The 16,478-nt window shown below is 36.3% G+C and overlaps 1 protein-coding gene across 1 annotated transcript in view; it reads right to left on the bottom strand.

Moving 5' to 3' along the window:
* MARCHF6 (membrane associated ring-CH-type finger 6) overlaps positions 1–14,637 on the bottom strand; it is a 41,287-nt gene extending 26,650 nt beyond the window's left edge. Inside the window, exons 1-7 of the mRNA XM_039714774.1 lie at positions 14,432–14,637; positions 13,543–13,616; positions 6,902–7,045; positions 5,397–5,469; positions 3,621–3,789; positions 2,062–2,254; positions 1,704–1,765 (exon numbers count right to left, since the gene is read on the bottom strand). Coding sequence (XP_039570708.1) covers positions 1,704–1,765; positions 2,062–2,254; positions 3,621–3,789; positions 5,397–5,469; positions 6,902–7,045; positions 13,543–13,616; positions 14,432–14,622 — 906 coding nt within the window. The 5' untranslated portion in view covers positions 14,623–14,637. The remainder of the gene's footprint in view (positions 1–1,703; positions 1,766–2,061; positions 2,255–3,620; positions 3,790–5,396; positions 5,470–6,901; positions 7,046–13,542; positions 13,617–14,431) is intronic.
* Between the last annotated feature and the right edge of the window lie 1,841 nt (positions 14,638–16,478).

Here is a 16,478-nt window from a genome sequence, read left to right on the forward strand (position 1 = left end):
ACACATGTATCTATGTGTCAAACCAAACACAGAATCAATTAACTCTGAAGCTGTTTCTCTCCATGACTTTGAAGACTTTGTCAAAGATTTTGTATTTACAAAATATTGTAGTGATTGAATGGCTATTTAAGTACGTGTTTAATCAACTCAATATTTAAATAAAAGAACAAATTTTTGTTTCATCCTACTTGCAAAATACCAGTTTATGCTGCACTGAGAAAAGTTAGTATTTTACCGTCAATGTATAAAAGCAACAACTAACAGAGTAATTTGCTATACTGTATGCTATTAACTTTTGAACAGAATTGTTTTACATCTAGGGAAGATGGGAAACAAATTCTTCATCACTCAGCACAGCTGTTATAGGAAGTATCCGCAGAGCAGTCAAAAATAAAGCATCCATTACAAAGAAAAAAAATCTCCTTTACACCCACTTTGAGTGTATCTTAATATTTAAATCCAGACACTCCTACTCCACAATTACTGCTGTAAAGTTCCATGTTCAAGGCTCTTTTGTATGAGGACTTTGCACTAAGTTCCAAGATATAAGAGTTGCACATATTTTACAAATCAAACTAAGATGCAAAAATGTTTGAAAATTCAGAAAACTTGCATGGTATTTTTACAGGATGACATAATAGAAGAGTCTATCCCCATTTTGATACTAAATGTCAACTACAAATCTATTGCCTATGTCAGCACATAACATTGGAAGTGGTTATGAAACTGACATCTATATTCATGAAAAAGCATCAAAATATCATCAGTTAGGAATACATCAGCACTTTCTAGCAAATAAATTGGGTTCAGAAATACAGCACTTCCATCCTGAAATAAACAACAGAATGATTTAGGAACCTGAATTTATGTACATCCTTTTTGATGAAATATCTTTCAAGACACTCCAAGAAGCTTTCAGTAGATACAAAACAAATATGAAGATGTGCCACTCATGATGAAAACTGTACTTCTGCTCCCCTGCAATCGAGGCAACAACTATACCACAGCCTAGCAGTGATGCTGGTAAATCATGAAGCTGCTGCACCTACCTTCAGGCAGATTTTGCTGCATGTGGTGAGCTTTGAACTCAGATGTTGGCTACTTCTGGACCAGCTACAAAAACCTAATTTTCAGGTCTCTATACTACTCCATGATTATAGTGTACATGCATGTCATGCTCTAGTTATGGAATTTGTGATCCAAAAACAACACAGAAAGCATGTTACATTAAAATGCGTCACCATTTATAGAGAAATGCATTTGTTTTTTGCAAAGAAACCTAAACTTCTATTTCCCTTCTCTTTAGTCTAATGTTTTAATGAATACAAAAATTAAGCATTGAACTGCATCTAATGCAACACCTTTGCACTCCTAATCTGGCCCAGTGTTCTCAAAGCAAGCTGCAAGTCAGTTGTCTGCCTCACCAAGTGGAAGACTTCAGAAAAGTCTACTAAAACATGTTTTATGCTGCTACTATATATTTATAAGCTGCTACTATACTTAAAATCAAAAAATGCTTTAATGATTAAGAAGTAACATAATAACATTTTGTTTATAATGTAACAACTTTTCTAGGTCACTAAAGGCTCTTACAAATGAAGGATTTCCAAATCTATCCCAAAAGCATTTTACCACACCAATACTACAAATCATTTCAAGTATGAACCTAAATTATTAAATTCAAGAAAATTATTCTTACTCACTCGCTCCCAAGTAAGCTCTTCTGCTGCTCGATCCCATTCCAAAGCATTCCAGTTCATGTCATCTGAGGAGACAATGGCCATTTTTACAGCTGTTAGATCACTCAAAACAAGACGTAACCACTCCATGTTATGTTCTAAATGAACAAAAAGACTTGATTGCATAATATTCATCTTGTAACTGCTGACAGCTTTTCAGCAAGCAGATGCTTCAGCACTCAAAGTGCATGAAATTTGCAAAGGCAAGATAAATAACCTGAAGTGGGAATTTACACAGCTTCCTTCCATCACGACAGTTTCATATTCAATTATTTTACATTTAGTGAGAACTAGAACATTAATGTTTTGAGTCACCTGTTACCTTGTGCTCCATTGTTTGCATCTGCTGCATCTTCTACTACAGCATCCTCTTCATCCTCATTATCTTCCTCCTCTTCATCTACTTGTTCCTCTTGAATTTCAGGGTTCTCACCTACAACTACATTCTCAGCAGCTGGGTTAGCAGGTTGATCCAGCACAGCATTTTCAACACCTCCATTTACAGCAGCCTGAGCCTGCAGAAACAGGATTTAGTACTTGGTTAAATTGATCAAGCTCTCTTCATGCTTTTATCCTGTATATATATGAAGCCAAACAGTATTTAAAAAAGTCAATAATACATTTTCTAGATAAGAATTACACTTGGGACCACTAAACCTTTAAAAACAGGAAAATAAATATTCAGATAACTTTACAGTGTAGCTGAGGTAGCAAAGGGCCTCTAGAGATCATCTAGCCAACTTGACTACTCAAAACAGGGTCAGCTGTGGCAAGGTCAGTGCTGTTTCCACTTGGCTTTTGACCCACCTTTTCCTGAGGTGGAAACTTTACAACCTCTCTAAGCAACCTGTTCCCCTGTTCGAGTAGGTGATCACAGTAGTAGTATATATATAAAAAAAAAAAAAAGCGGCCAAAACCCACCTTTTTCTTTTTAATCTAAATGGAATTTCTTGCATTTTAATTCACTCCTACTGCCTATGATCCTGTCACTCAGAGCCAGGGCTGTCTTGCTGGTATTATCTTCTTTACAGCCCTCCATCAGGCTCTCATACAGACTGGAAAGGTCCACCCTGAGCATTCCCATTTTCAAACTAAATCCAGTTCTCTCAGCCTCTCATCATGTCAGATGTTCCAGTCCTTTAATCATTTTTGTTGGCTCTTCACTGCACTCATCCCAGTCTGTCCATGCCTCTTTTGTACTGGGGGACCCTAAAACTGGATACAGCATTCCAGATGCGGTTTCACCAGTGCTTAATAGAGGGGTACTCCCTCAGGGAAACTATCATTATATGACAAAGATGATAATTCAACGCCAACTCAGTCAGTCACCAAGATGAGAATCTCTGTCTTTTACAAACTGACATTTACTAAAACAAAAACAACATTTTGAATTATTTCTTCCCTATGCATGGATTGCTTATATGATCACTTCTTCACCTAAGAGGCTCCTGAAAGCACTGAAGGAGTGCACATGCATGTGTAGGGAGTGGGAGGAGGGCAGAGAAGCTCCAACTTCAGTGATATCAACAGAACTTCCAATTGCTTTGAGAACAGTGAATTGTTACCTCATGAACTACCTGCACACTTATGAAAAAGACAAAATAAAAGCAAGCTGTGTCTTCATTGACTATGCCTGAGAATTCAGCTTTATGTGCATAAAATTATCTTAAAAAATGGTAAAGATACAGAGCTAAGAATCTATGCAATGCTACACAATAAAACAACTTCAAAAACATAACAGTGGTGTCACTAAGTGTTCAACTTCTGCTAACAACTAAAGGTTCCGTGAAGTAAAATGACATGACTGCATTCTGATGAAATATTTATTCCCAGAACCACATTTTCTAAATGAATTGTGACCTAATGAACAGTAAGTTTTACCTCATTTTGTTGACCAACACCATTGAGTGGCTGTTGTTGATTTTGTTCCAACCACTGTGGTGCTCCTCCATGGACGATCTGTTCACGTAACCATACAAGGCTGATAAATGCACACAGAGTGCATGTCACCACAAAACAGCCCTGCAAACAGTCAGCCAGTAAGTTCTCCCTGTTAAAAAAAAAATAATAAAACCAATATTTTGCTGGTAACACTACAGAGTAGCTCAGAAAAAACAATCTTCCAGAACAGCAAAGGAAACACAATAGTCACTAACAAAATGGCTTGATATAGTAAGAGGTTTACTTAAATGGCTAAACACATAATATCCAGTCCATCTAAGCATTTTATCTGCTGAGCTACCTGCACCAGAAGAATGGAACTGCAGGGTTTTCCTTCAACTGCTTTATACTTCAGATAGCATTTTACCTCATATATTATCTCTATACTTTAAAAAACTTAATCAATCAGATCATACATAACTGTATAGCAGCAGCAAATCAAAGTTCAGCCAGCCAACCAAAACTAGGGTTTCATGCAATGTAAGAGGCACTTAAATCATCCTAAGCAATCCTCATCCCTAATTTCAGGTACCTCCTTGTAAAACTACAATATGTTCTTAAAATAAGTAAGAAACACGGCACCATAGTACTCTGCCATCTCCAAAGAAGTATCAGTTTAGTCCCCCTTGAAGCTGCACACTTGTGCCTGCACAGCACAGTGAGTACTCTGGGGACATGAAGTCCAAAACGAAAAGATGACACAAGAAGCTACTGTAATTGACTGCCAAAGAAACAAATGTCAAAACACAGTTTCACACACCATTAAAATCTGACAAATATTGAGTCCCTTATTTTCTCCCTGGTCTGTAATAGACATGAGGTACTCTAGGTTTAGTTGTTTCAAATCCTTCTCCTGAAAAATAAACATAGAATCTACACTACAGAGATAACAGGAAATATACTGTTACTAGACTGAAACAAGCATCTCTTTCCAATAATGAAAATAAGTTAAATGCAACTTGACCTGATTCCTCAAATCAAATAGCCCAATTAAGATGATTTAGCTGAATCACAGAGAACATTAATTCCAAATTTGCTTGATGTGCAGATGATTCTACTTAAACTCAGTTTCAGTTCCTTGTGTTCAAGATAATGAGAAAGTAAGAGGCTTGAATTTAGTAAGTAAGCTTGGAATTCTGTTGTTTGGTATTTACTAATTCTTTAGGCAAAATTGATTAAAAAAAGATAAGGAAAGACAATGTGCAATAGCAGATGTTGATTGAAGCATTAAAAATCCACGTATCAGCTAGAATGAAATCTGATAAAAAATAATCCCTCTCGCATAAAAGACTCAGATAAAATTATTTCAAAATATAAGAATGCAACAAAGAAAACAGAAAGTGACACTATTAGTGACACATTTCATAATATTCTATGTATCTGATTTAAACCATAGGAAATTGATTTTTTAAAAATTATTAAGTGTAATTTTGCACAAGTTTTCTTGACATCAAATAAAAATTTTCAATAACCAGGGCCTGCTTTGTAAAGTCGGTTTCCAGCCCCAAAGTTCTTGAATAATGGAACTCCAAAGTTAAATGATTTAATGGTGTTGTCCATACATCTAGTTGTGCAAAGGGTAAAGGGCAGTTGCTTATTATGATGGCAGAAGATAACAAATATAACTGGATGAAAGAGACATTAAGTTCAAAAATTACTGTCTTCAGGATAACCTGACTAAAACAGGTTTTTGTATCAAACTGCTGAAGCACTTACGTGGACAGAATATCTAATGGCAGTGTCAGTAGTGAGCTCACAGAGCCAGTAAACAAGCACTTGTAGATACGACCTGTGTGAGTAAAGAGAAGTTGGATATAAATTCAATTTTGGCTATAGCTTCACTTGGAAAGGACCCCCCAGGTACCCTCATTTCACCAGGTGTCCAACTAAATTTATGACATGGAAGAAAATCTCAACTTTCAGTGCATGAACAGAACTCAAGATCATATACAACAAAGCTGTATTTTAGCTGCACATCTTTAAAAGCAGACATCCAAAGTGTCAGAACTGCCATACTAGATTCACTAGTCACATTAATGGATGCCTAAGGATGAATATGGAAGAAACGCCATACTAGATCAGACACAAGATTCACTGGTCACATTAATGGATGCCTAAGGATGAATATGGAAGAAAGTTAAAGATATTTGCTGTGATACTTCTTCAGTACATTCTCATATGCTTCACTTCCCATTCCAAAATATCTCACAGCTAATTAATCCTTGGTGCAACTTCCCCCCTTTAATTTGCTCAATCGTATTTTGAATGTGTATGAACTTCTGGTGCTATGATATCATGTTGCAAGGACCATCACCATTTCATCATCTGTTTTAAGTAAATATTTTATCAATTAATAGTTGATGCTTGTAAATGTCAGCTTTTTACCATGATGTGTATTTAAAAAGTAGGCCATCAGTATATGTGGTCTACTTCAGAAAATTAGGTGATGCCAACATTGTACTATTCTCAAACTACAGCCAGCTACATTTATTTTATTTTATTTGAGCCAGCTACAAATTAAAACCTAGAACATACTGAGAAACTGTCTGAGGAGATGAATTTACTCTTGCTCTTTTGTTCAAGGGACATATTATGGTTTGTAAAGATGCACTTCTAATTACTGCTTTGCCTGGACTGAACACTCTTTCTGCCTTTCTCAATTTTCTGAGTGTTCTTAGCTTGTAGAAACATCCATAGTTCTTTTTCAGTCTCTATTTGGAAAGTAAATTTCAAACCAGATACTAGAGTAAATTAAATGTGCACTCTCTTTTCTACTGAATTCCTTTACTACCTACGTGACTTTGAGATTTAAGTGTCACAAATCAGTATGTCCATGATTGTAAAGGAATTTTACTTTTCACATAAAAACCCCCTGCACTTTCATTTATAGATGGTTAATAACAACAGCACAACTCTCCTATCCTATTATTAATAAATAAAACCTTCCATGTAGATTTTAAAGAAGATAATTGAGAAGAGGTATTTTATTGGAGTAAGACATTTAAAAGCTCTTTCATGCATTCCCTCCTATGTCTTAACACCCTTTTGCATTGCACTACTGGCTTAAGAGTCAAACAGGTAGAATTTCTCAGGGAAAGGAAATGAAATAGCATCTTTGATGTTTTTTTTAATAAACAATAATGGTCTCATAAAACTTTGTTGCAGGAAGTGGCAGATTTCCCTGTGTATAAGAGCATTATGTACAGAAAATTAATACTTACATGCAGTAAGAGGTACTACTCCCAACCATGCAAAGGCCACAAGTGTATAATGAAACCAGTATCGTATTGCTGTGCCAATACTTGTAACCAGTCCAGCAAAGATGTCTTGGATTGGAAGCCGTGAAGGCATATCTGGGGAATAAACTGTGTAGAAAATGCACTTATGAGACAGTTTGTCCTTTAGAAAAGCATTTATGTAAAAGTCCTGCCAACTACAAACTGCATCTGACAAAAGCTTACTAGAAGAATTAGCATATTTTATATTCTCAAGAGACAACTCCAAACAAACAACAAAAAAATTTCACATAACACATTGGTTTAATTGTGTACTGAGTGGAATGGGAAAATTAATAAGCTCCATGCCAGTTGTTAACCTAAGAAAAGTTTTTTTTTAATAGCTTTATTTGTTAACTGTAAACTCCAATTACCTAAAAATAAGCTCAAGAAAAAGCAGATTCTAAAATCAGTATCACTCTCTCTCAATGCTACCTCAAAGATTCCTCTGTCTGTTATTTATAAACCTAGTTCATGGACATGGCATGAGGAACAACAGCAATTAGCAATTTTGCACACTATCTATTTCTTTGTGCTAGATATTTAGATCCTACTTGCCATCCAGCAGACCAAAAAAAAAACAAACCCCACAGCAAAACAAAACCAGCACACAAGGAGGAAAATTTAAGAAAGCTGATTAAGTATCCACAGACATTGAAATTTACACACCATGACTGTCTTTCAACAGATATCTGTTTCATATCAGGCAGAATTTCTTCTAAGGACACTCCTATTATAGAGCACAATCCAAATCTCTCATCCTGCAATCCTGCACAGATATTCTCATATATAAAATTTTCTTGACTTTTTAAACTCAACACCTGTATGTTGCATAGGCCCACCCCTACTCAAAAGCCAAGAAAAACAGTTGTGAGGTCTTCTTTTGCAAACAATTAGAAAACATGTAACAATTTCACTATTAGTACTTAGTTTCTACACACTTACATGGACACTAAGAAGTGGTAATGCACAGTATCAATAACATCAATAACAGATTTGAATAAAGAAGATAAGCTATATTTGGGAGTTGCACAAAGACATTTCTGCCTAGATGTTTGTTATGTTGGAAACATCTGCGCTTGAAGACTTCAACATTACGGACTATCTTTTAAAACCTTATCTACTTCTAACTACATAAGGAAATTCAATTTTCATAAAAACAAATAGAAAGAAGTGTTCAATTCCTCTCATGAGCAATCCTTTAAGAGTCTAACAAATACTGCTTTATGCTATCTACCTGCAGCCCTTCACCTACATTCCCAATCATCCTTTTACTAGTCTCAGAGAAGAAGCCTCTACAGGAGAATGAAATTCTTTTCTCTCCAGGGCTATTTAACTCAGTTTCTGTGCTGTAAAGAGAACTCAAGCACAGAGACAAAGTGTATCAACATCCAGAAGTAGTCAAAGAATGGGGAGAGACTGGTGCATTTCAGCAATAGGTGGATTATAACTGACACAAAGTAACAACAAAACAGTACCCCTGAGACAAGTAGCAACTGGTTTGAAATTTCAAAGCTTGTTATTCACCAGGTATCTGGCAGGGAACTGGAATTCATGAAACAAAGGACTAAAAGTATAACACTAGGGAACTGTAGCTGTGAGAACACAGAGCAGTGAATTGAAAGCAGGATATGGGCATATTTTGACATCATCTTACAATTTTCTTGTTAGAGAAACAGATTTAGTACACAATTTGGAACCATAGAAAATGCCAACCAAAGTCTAACTAATTATCTCAGCTCACACTGCACAAACATTCGGGAAAATTTCTGCCACAGGAGACAAGAAAACTTTGACAAAGGTGCAAAAGAATATCTATTTAGATATTTAGATATACTCTATTTAGGGTGTATCTGTTAAATATTTATGGTACCACTCATAGACAATTCAGCAGATACTATGAGAGCTTTGTTGTTTTCAAAAAATATATTTTGATTAACACTTTGCAACAAGGACTACACAGAAAACATTAACTATGTATTAATGATTTGTGAGGGACATGTTGTTCAGTTGGAAAGATTTGAAATGAAAAAAATTTAAAAATGCATCTTCCAGGAATTACTGAACGCACACAACGAGCTACAAGAAAGAATGTCCATCCCAACTTAAAGCAGAAAGTGCTTATAAAAGCTGGCATTTTTGCATGCTCACTTTTTTAAAGGCTATAGAATTACAACAGAGGTTTTTCAAATAAAAGCACAATGTAGCTACTAAGAGAACACAAGCTACATCCCCCAAATTTTAACAATTTGGCAATTTTTGATGATATCAGAAGCTGAGGGTGGAAAGAAAGCTGTTTTACCTGTGCACTGCCCTGTGCACACCTCAAAATCTGTACAGTTTTTTCCATGAGCTTTATGATGATAAGGTAAAATCCTTCTATGTCCTGCAACTCAGGTGCATGAAATGCAGGAATTCCTAGCATGACAGAAACCCCTGGTGTGCAAGCACCCTGCACCACTGAAGCTTGCTGCCAGTGATTTTCACAGCTTATCTCCCCACCTGTGTCTGTCACCCAGTACCATTTTCTGTCCACACAGTTCCCTGTATCCCCTCCCCACTATCACTCTGAGGCCTGAGACCTTGACCCCTGCACCACAGCATCCATTTACTTCTGCACATGCATCCTCCTCACTGCACCTCCATCCCTTTCTTTCCATCCCAGTAATCTTTCCTAACTCAGTTTGAGAAAGCAAATTTCTGCATTATCTACCACAGTTCCTCCAAATGAAAATCTTTCTATTAGAGACCAATTGAAACAATTTTTTAAAGACAAATTGAAACAATCTTTTTTTCCTATTACAGCATGAAATTCAAACAGACTTTGGGCGAGTTTTTCATAGGTTTAGCTCAACTTCTTTGAGCTATATAGGTCATAGAAAAACTACTAGAAAGCTTTCTGGATACTTAGGTCACACCTATGCAGTGTGGATACTTAGGTCATTGCTGGATACTTAGGTCACACCTATGCAGTGTAGCTGCTAATTTAGTTATGAATCCTAAATTTAGTGGGATTTTTTTGTTTGGTTGGTTGTTTTCAGGAGAAGGGGTTTTGTTCTACCCTCCCCTCCCCTCCTGGAAGCCTAACTTTTCCAGGAACACATTTACTAATTAAACTTCTCCAAAACAGATGATATGACAAAAAATCTGCTATTACACTGACACAAATAAGGCAGGGAAAACACAAGGCTACTTTTAGAAACTGCCATTTAGCAGACTTCACAGAATCATCACACTTGCAGCCCGCTTACCCATAGATTCTTTATTTACTACTACATTTGCAAGCCATTTATATGCCACCTCAGTCATCCTTGTGCACTGATTGTGAAATAAGACTGTGTAACTTGTAAGTAAAAACCACACACTTGACAGCTCCTGAGTGAAAGGACTGGTTTGGTAAAACAGGGCTTGTGAGTTATTCTTTAGGTTGGACTAGATGATCTTCATGAGACCCTTCCAATCCAAACCACTCCATGTTTCTGTGTTTTACACCCTCCAAACACATGCAGACTGCTTCAGACCACTAAGGTAAAAGGAGAAAAACTCCACTCCTTCTCAGGCAAGCACAGCTCTAACATATATATGAAATAACATTCATATAAATCTCAGTTGTGTGTATACTCTGCACACTTGAGCTGGCAGAAGACACACTGAATTCTGTGCCAGCATGTAGCAATTTATTCCAGAAGTTTATTTTTTGAAATTAGCCTTTCTAGAAATTCTGAAGCTATAGACTACTGTGTTAAAAGTTTATCAAAACAAACAGGTAAAGAAATCAGTTTAATATATCCCTCAATAATGTAAATCCAAATTAGATGACAAGGAAAACCCTACGCATATGGCTTCCTTTAATTTTACAGTCTTTGTTTTAACTGAGCTTGTGACATTGTATGAACCACAAACCAGCAATGAAGCTGCACAGGAAGTGCAGAAAGGAACAAGTACTATGACAATCAAAAATTGTCAAAAGCTACTTTTTTCATAGTTGTATTAATTCCTAACCTGTAGAAGTGTATAAAAGGAATTAATTTTAAAACATAAAAAATTTAGCTTTAAAGATGCATTTGAAATCGAGTCATTTACCTACATGACTAAACACATTAGGGAATGATGCTATTATTCAAAAGAAAAATTTGTTCCTTTGTAGTCCAGCCATGAGTCATTTACCTACATGACTATACACATTTAGAGAATGATGCTATTATTCAAAAGAAAAATTTGTTCCTTTGTAGTCCAGCCAAAATACAAGTTGAATCTTCTCCTTTTTCCTTCCTTCTGAGCAATAACTAAGCTAGCAGTTCAGGTGCTAAAAAAATCCCAAAATGTTACAGAACTTAGAGAATAATGCACTAGAAATAGTTTATGAATACTCCATACATGGAGCATTTTTAACAGAATGACAGCAACAGCCTTAGCAAGCAAACCAAGCTAAATAAGAGAGGTGTTGCTGGTATTGCTATTACACTATTAGTGCTTGTCTGCTGGAGCACAGATATTAATTACATGCATGTGTTTATGTGACCACATCCTGTGGTGAACCGACTTATCTGAAAATGTGTTAGATCTACAGGCCAGATCCAACTTTGCTTGGGATGACTGGCATATACATAAGTCCCCTTTTTTTCTGCCTTATCATTCTCCCTCTAGCACCTGTGACTTCTTCCCTGCTCCTGCAAGCAGATCCAGTTTCCAGACTGGACAGCCACATTATCTTCCAAAGAAAGAGGGATAAGAGAAATTAAGGAAACCATTACTGCATGAGTATTGGGTGAGAGGGAAACAATGAACCAAGACCCAAGGGGTAGGGAGGGCAGGAAGAATCTGTGCAGGGTACCTGACCTGCTACCACTGTGTGAAGCCTGGTAGGAAATAGCACACTGCAACGTGGAAAGCTGAGAAGGACACCTTATCAGCTGAGCCTGCTCAGTCAGGGGAGTGACAAGTGTGTGGCAGAGGATAAGCAGGCCTTTACTAGAGGCTGAATGTGGAGGACACACTCTATTGCATGAGGAAGAAAGAGGTTCCTTATTACCAACTCAAAGCTCCTATGAAAAATGGTATTTTTTTGAGCCACAATAACTAAGTTTTCTCCCCTGTCCATAACCTGCAAGCACATTACAAGCGGTGCTGGCAGCAGCAGTCTCAGTAAAGAATTAACTTCTGCACGAACACTTCTGTTGATAAGGGCAGTAACTAAGTTTCCTCTTATCAACAGTAACACATATATAAAGTGTATTTAGTTTAGAATGGCTCATCCTCTTTTCCTAGATCCCAAGGAAAACACTATAAACTTTTTTGATCTGCTTTCTTCTTTTCATACAAAACTAGAAAGTCTTCTTTCTTAACTAATAAACCACTGAAATGCCATTTTCTGGTCCAGCATGCTGAATTCTGTAGAGGACCTGGTCACAGTATGCAATTTTGAAAGTGGCTAATTAGCTTGCAGGGAGATTCAGAACTGCATATCACTTTTAGTTTGTGAATGTTCCACACAGAAGTAATATAATGCCTTTATAAAAATATGTAACAAATAAATCCTGCAAGCAAATGATCTCTAACGCAGAGGTCACTGTAGTATTTCAGAATAACTGGAAAGCACTGCTGTGTTCAATGCAAAATACACTACTACCCTCCCAAGACAGAGTTAACATTGCACATTTCACTGATGGGTCTAATGTGTTTAATTAATTGTTGGCAGAAATACATTATACCAATGTTCAACATATAGAAAATTAAGGGATTTTTGGAAGAGAAAATACATTAACTAAACCACCTTAGCCTCAGTTTTCTCTACCACAGTACAAAATTAGGAAGAAAAAACCCCAACACACAAAAAAGGTGAGAGGAGAGCAGGAATAAATTTGTAAATTTAAAGAAAAAAATGTAGCATAAAACCCACTTTACCTGCTCAACAGGCAATAAACTGACAACACTAAATAATACTAGCCTGCCACCTCACCTATTCCCACTACAATCAGTTAAAATGTAATTAAAAATCCTCTCAGAACTATATAAATAATCTTCATCATAAGTTGCCTACCTATTTAGTTGTATCTAACATAAAAGGCAATTTAATATGCTAACTGGGTAGTTATGACTGAAATGTAAGTGGAATAATCATAATTTCTATTATCTGTCAAGATCACTTGAACTGAAACTGACAGAAGCCAGGTATTAGTGTTGCAGGTAGATCCTTTAAAGGAAACTGAAAACTGCCTTTCAAATTCAAATTTTGCCATGGTTTTACTTTACCATTCAGACTTCCAAAAACTCAAATTTATCAATGAAGCTGAAAACACGCAACACGCTGTAATGTTGGCAGCAAAAGAATGGGATCAAGGCTGTCAGAAAAAGGCACTGAATAATACTTCTTTTATGTTTCACTTAAGATTATGAAGGAACCAAATTATCCAATACTTAAGCAATTCACAGTCTGCAATAACATGCATAAAAACTGCAATTAAAACAAGAACACAGAAGTTATGCCCCAAGTTTGGATCTACCACACTGAATGAAAAAGTAATCACTTCACAGATATTACATGAGAAATATTCTGAAAAAAATACGAGCAAGTAAAACATACTTACTTGGTGTGAAAGCAAATCTGTGCTTACATAATTCACAGTATTCTTTTCTGCTGTGTTTAAGCCATTGAACTAAGCTGCAATAAAAAGTGATCACATTAACACACGCTATACATCTCTCAGCCCTATCCCTCCTTTAAGGAAAACACACCAATTCTCTGCTTTCACACTTAAATCAGGATATTTGTACTGGCAAGCAGGACTTAAATTAGCATGTTTATTAAGTCCATTTAGGCCATGAAGTAAGTTTCAGACAGCACAAAAAGGTAAACTGGCATGTGTCACAGTGGTGATAAAGAACATTATTTGAGTACATTATTGATCAGACATCCTGGCACAGACATCCATCAGTGACACCAGTTCTTATAAATACTTCAAGATATGACATATAGATGCACACAGCTAAGATTTAGAACTGCTGTATTTGTCAAAGAAAGAGTATTAAAATACCATCAGAAATGACCACATAGAACAGAACTACAGTTTTTACTTTAGCATCGCCTGATCAAACACACCTCAAAATGACTAAAAAGCACTAGGGCTTTTTTTTTCTATGAGGTTTGATGTTCTTTCTATTCACAATTATAAGTGGGCAAAAAAACCCCAACATACTGATTTTTCTACATAGTTTTCATAAATCTGACATACAATCAGAACTGCAGTCCCAAACACAAATAATTATCAGTGTTTTTTTTCCATATATAATTACTAAATTTTTCCTGAATTGTAATGAATCATCACATAAACAACATCAAAACCCCAAACACGTTTCCACTGAAAATTGGGTTTTTTTCACTAGTTAACCTGAAGACTTGAAGTATTTTTAGAAACATATTAATATGTTTTCATCAGGAAAAAAAAAAATTAAGAAACACACAAACACAGAACTCACCATTCCTGATGAATAAATTTAATACTGCCAGTACACACACATGGATGATAGAGGGGTTTCTCGGGAGTTCCTTCCGACCGACAGACTCTGCATATATCTGCTGACAAGGACAGAAAGCTTATTATACTGCTGCTTAAAGAACTTGAATTTTCAAGACAAATTACACAATTACATTCTAGAAACTTTACCATGTAGTAAAATGAAGCCAGAATAAATTGAAAGAGGAGGAAAGACAGATTTCATCTGATGCAAGACAGAGACTGGGAGATCACCAAAAGGAGCAACAAGAACATTATCTGCCTGATCATGTTACATGAACTCAAAGCACGTCTTATAAAATTTTAGGATTTCTAGGAAATAGACACAGTAAAACTACAGGAGGATATGTTTTCTGTCTAAAGAGTTATCACTAAAACAACAGAAACTGTTAAGGATAATTTTCTTGAATGTGGATACTTTGAAAGAGAAAAATTGCATCCAGTTCGGAAAAAGTTAAACAGAGGCTGAACAGAGAATGTTTAATAATGTCCAGCAATGACTTAAATAATTAGCTACTCTTGAACCTAACACACATATTTCCTTGGTGCTCTTGATGAAAGGAAAAAAAATCCAAAATAACAAATGGAAAAGTTAAACAGAGGCTGAACAGAGGATGTTTAATAATGTCCAGCAATGACTCAAATAATTTGCTACTCTTGAACCTAACACACATATTTCCTTGGTGCTCTTGATGAAAGGAAAAAAAAATCCAAAATAACAAACAGACGCAGGTATTTTGCAATTTGCTACCCAACCTGGAGACTGCCTACTGTCTAGTAAGACAAGCCACTTCCTACTTCTCATTTTGTAATTTCAGTCATGTTTCCATATTCCCACACCTTCTTTATTTCCTCTTTCTGACATTTTCTTGCAACTAATGGTTGCAAGAGGTTTGGTGGATAAAGAAGCGAACATAAACCTTTCCCTCTAAAAAACAGATGTCTATTTTAAATACCATTCAGTTAGCCAGAGCTCTAAACACACAACCAAATAGAAAAAAAAAAATCAAGTTTTATCTGTTTATTGACAGATGCATGGTACCTTCCCTTGACTCTTCCTTTTACATCTATTAGGGAAGTGAACATAAAATGTTGATTTTTATAGAATATATGAGTTTGAGATTTTATCTTTTGTTAATTATTTCTCTATCAACCACTATTTGGCAAACATGCATATTTGTCCCAGTAGAACACATGCATATCAGAGATCTTTGTCAGAAAAATACCAGCTGATGTGAGAATACCACAAATATGCAATTTCAAGTCTGAATCACCTATCTTTGTTCTTGGCCAAAATCTTCAAAAATTAATGCTTCTCTAGAAAAACTTCCAAAAGGCACCAAAGATTGATTTTTTTTTTCGGCCAAAATTAATGCTTCTCTAGAAAAACTTCCAAAAGGCACCAAAGATTGATTTTTTTTTTTCTATAAAGAAGTCACATTATGACCATATCCATAGTTTACAGACCATTAGGACAGTTTCTACACATAAAGCATAAGAATTCAAATTATTAAATTCAAACAATTTTCTATCTATGAAAGCATTGTTTGAGTGAATTCATTATGCAGCATGAAAACCTAGAACTAACATAAACAGGTATTCAGTATCACATCAGTGATGCTACGCAGCGACATAAAGAACACTTCCACCACTGCCGTGTGTAGCAGCAATGATTTGCAGTATTGCTGCAAACATCAGGAGTCTCTGGTTCCTCTGCTGACCGCACTGATCAGAACAAAGGATTCTTTTATCCCAGAGAGCACTTCCAGATGGCTGCACAGGACAGGTCTCCCACTGACAGGCAGGCCCTGCCCTACCCACTCGCTGTGGCATGCCCATCTCCCGCCACATTCTTTCCAACAGAGCTGTTTCACTGCAGCAAGTGGACAGCTTTGCAGGCTCACAAGGGGTCAGACAAGCACGAGACAGCACAGGAAACCACTGCTTTAGGGATCCTCTGGCACCAATGCAAGCAAGCTAGAAGCACACTGTTGCCTGAAGGATGCCCA

Source organism: Passer montanus, unplaced genomic scaffold, assembly GCF_014805655.1.
Source record: "Passer montanus isolate IOZ18808 unplaced genomic scaffold, ASM1480565v1 scaffold31, whole genome shotgun sequence".
Classification (NCBI taxonomy): domain Eukaryota; kingdom Metazoa; phylum Chordata; class Aves; order Passeriformes; family Passeridae; genus Passer; species Passer montanus.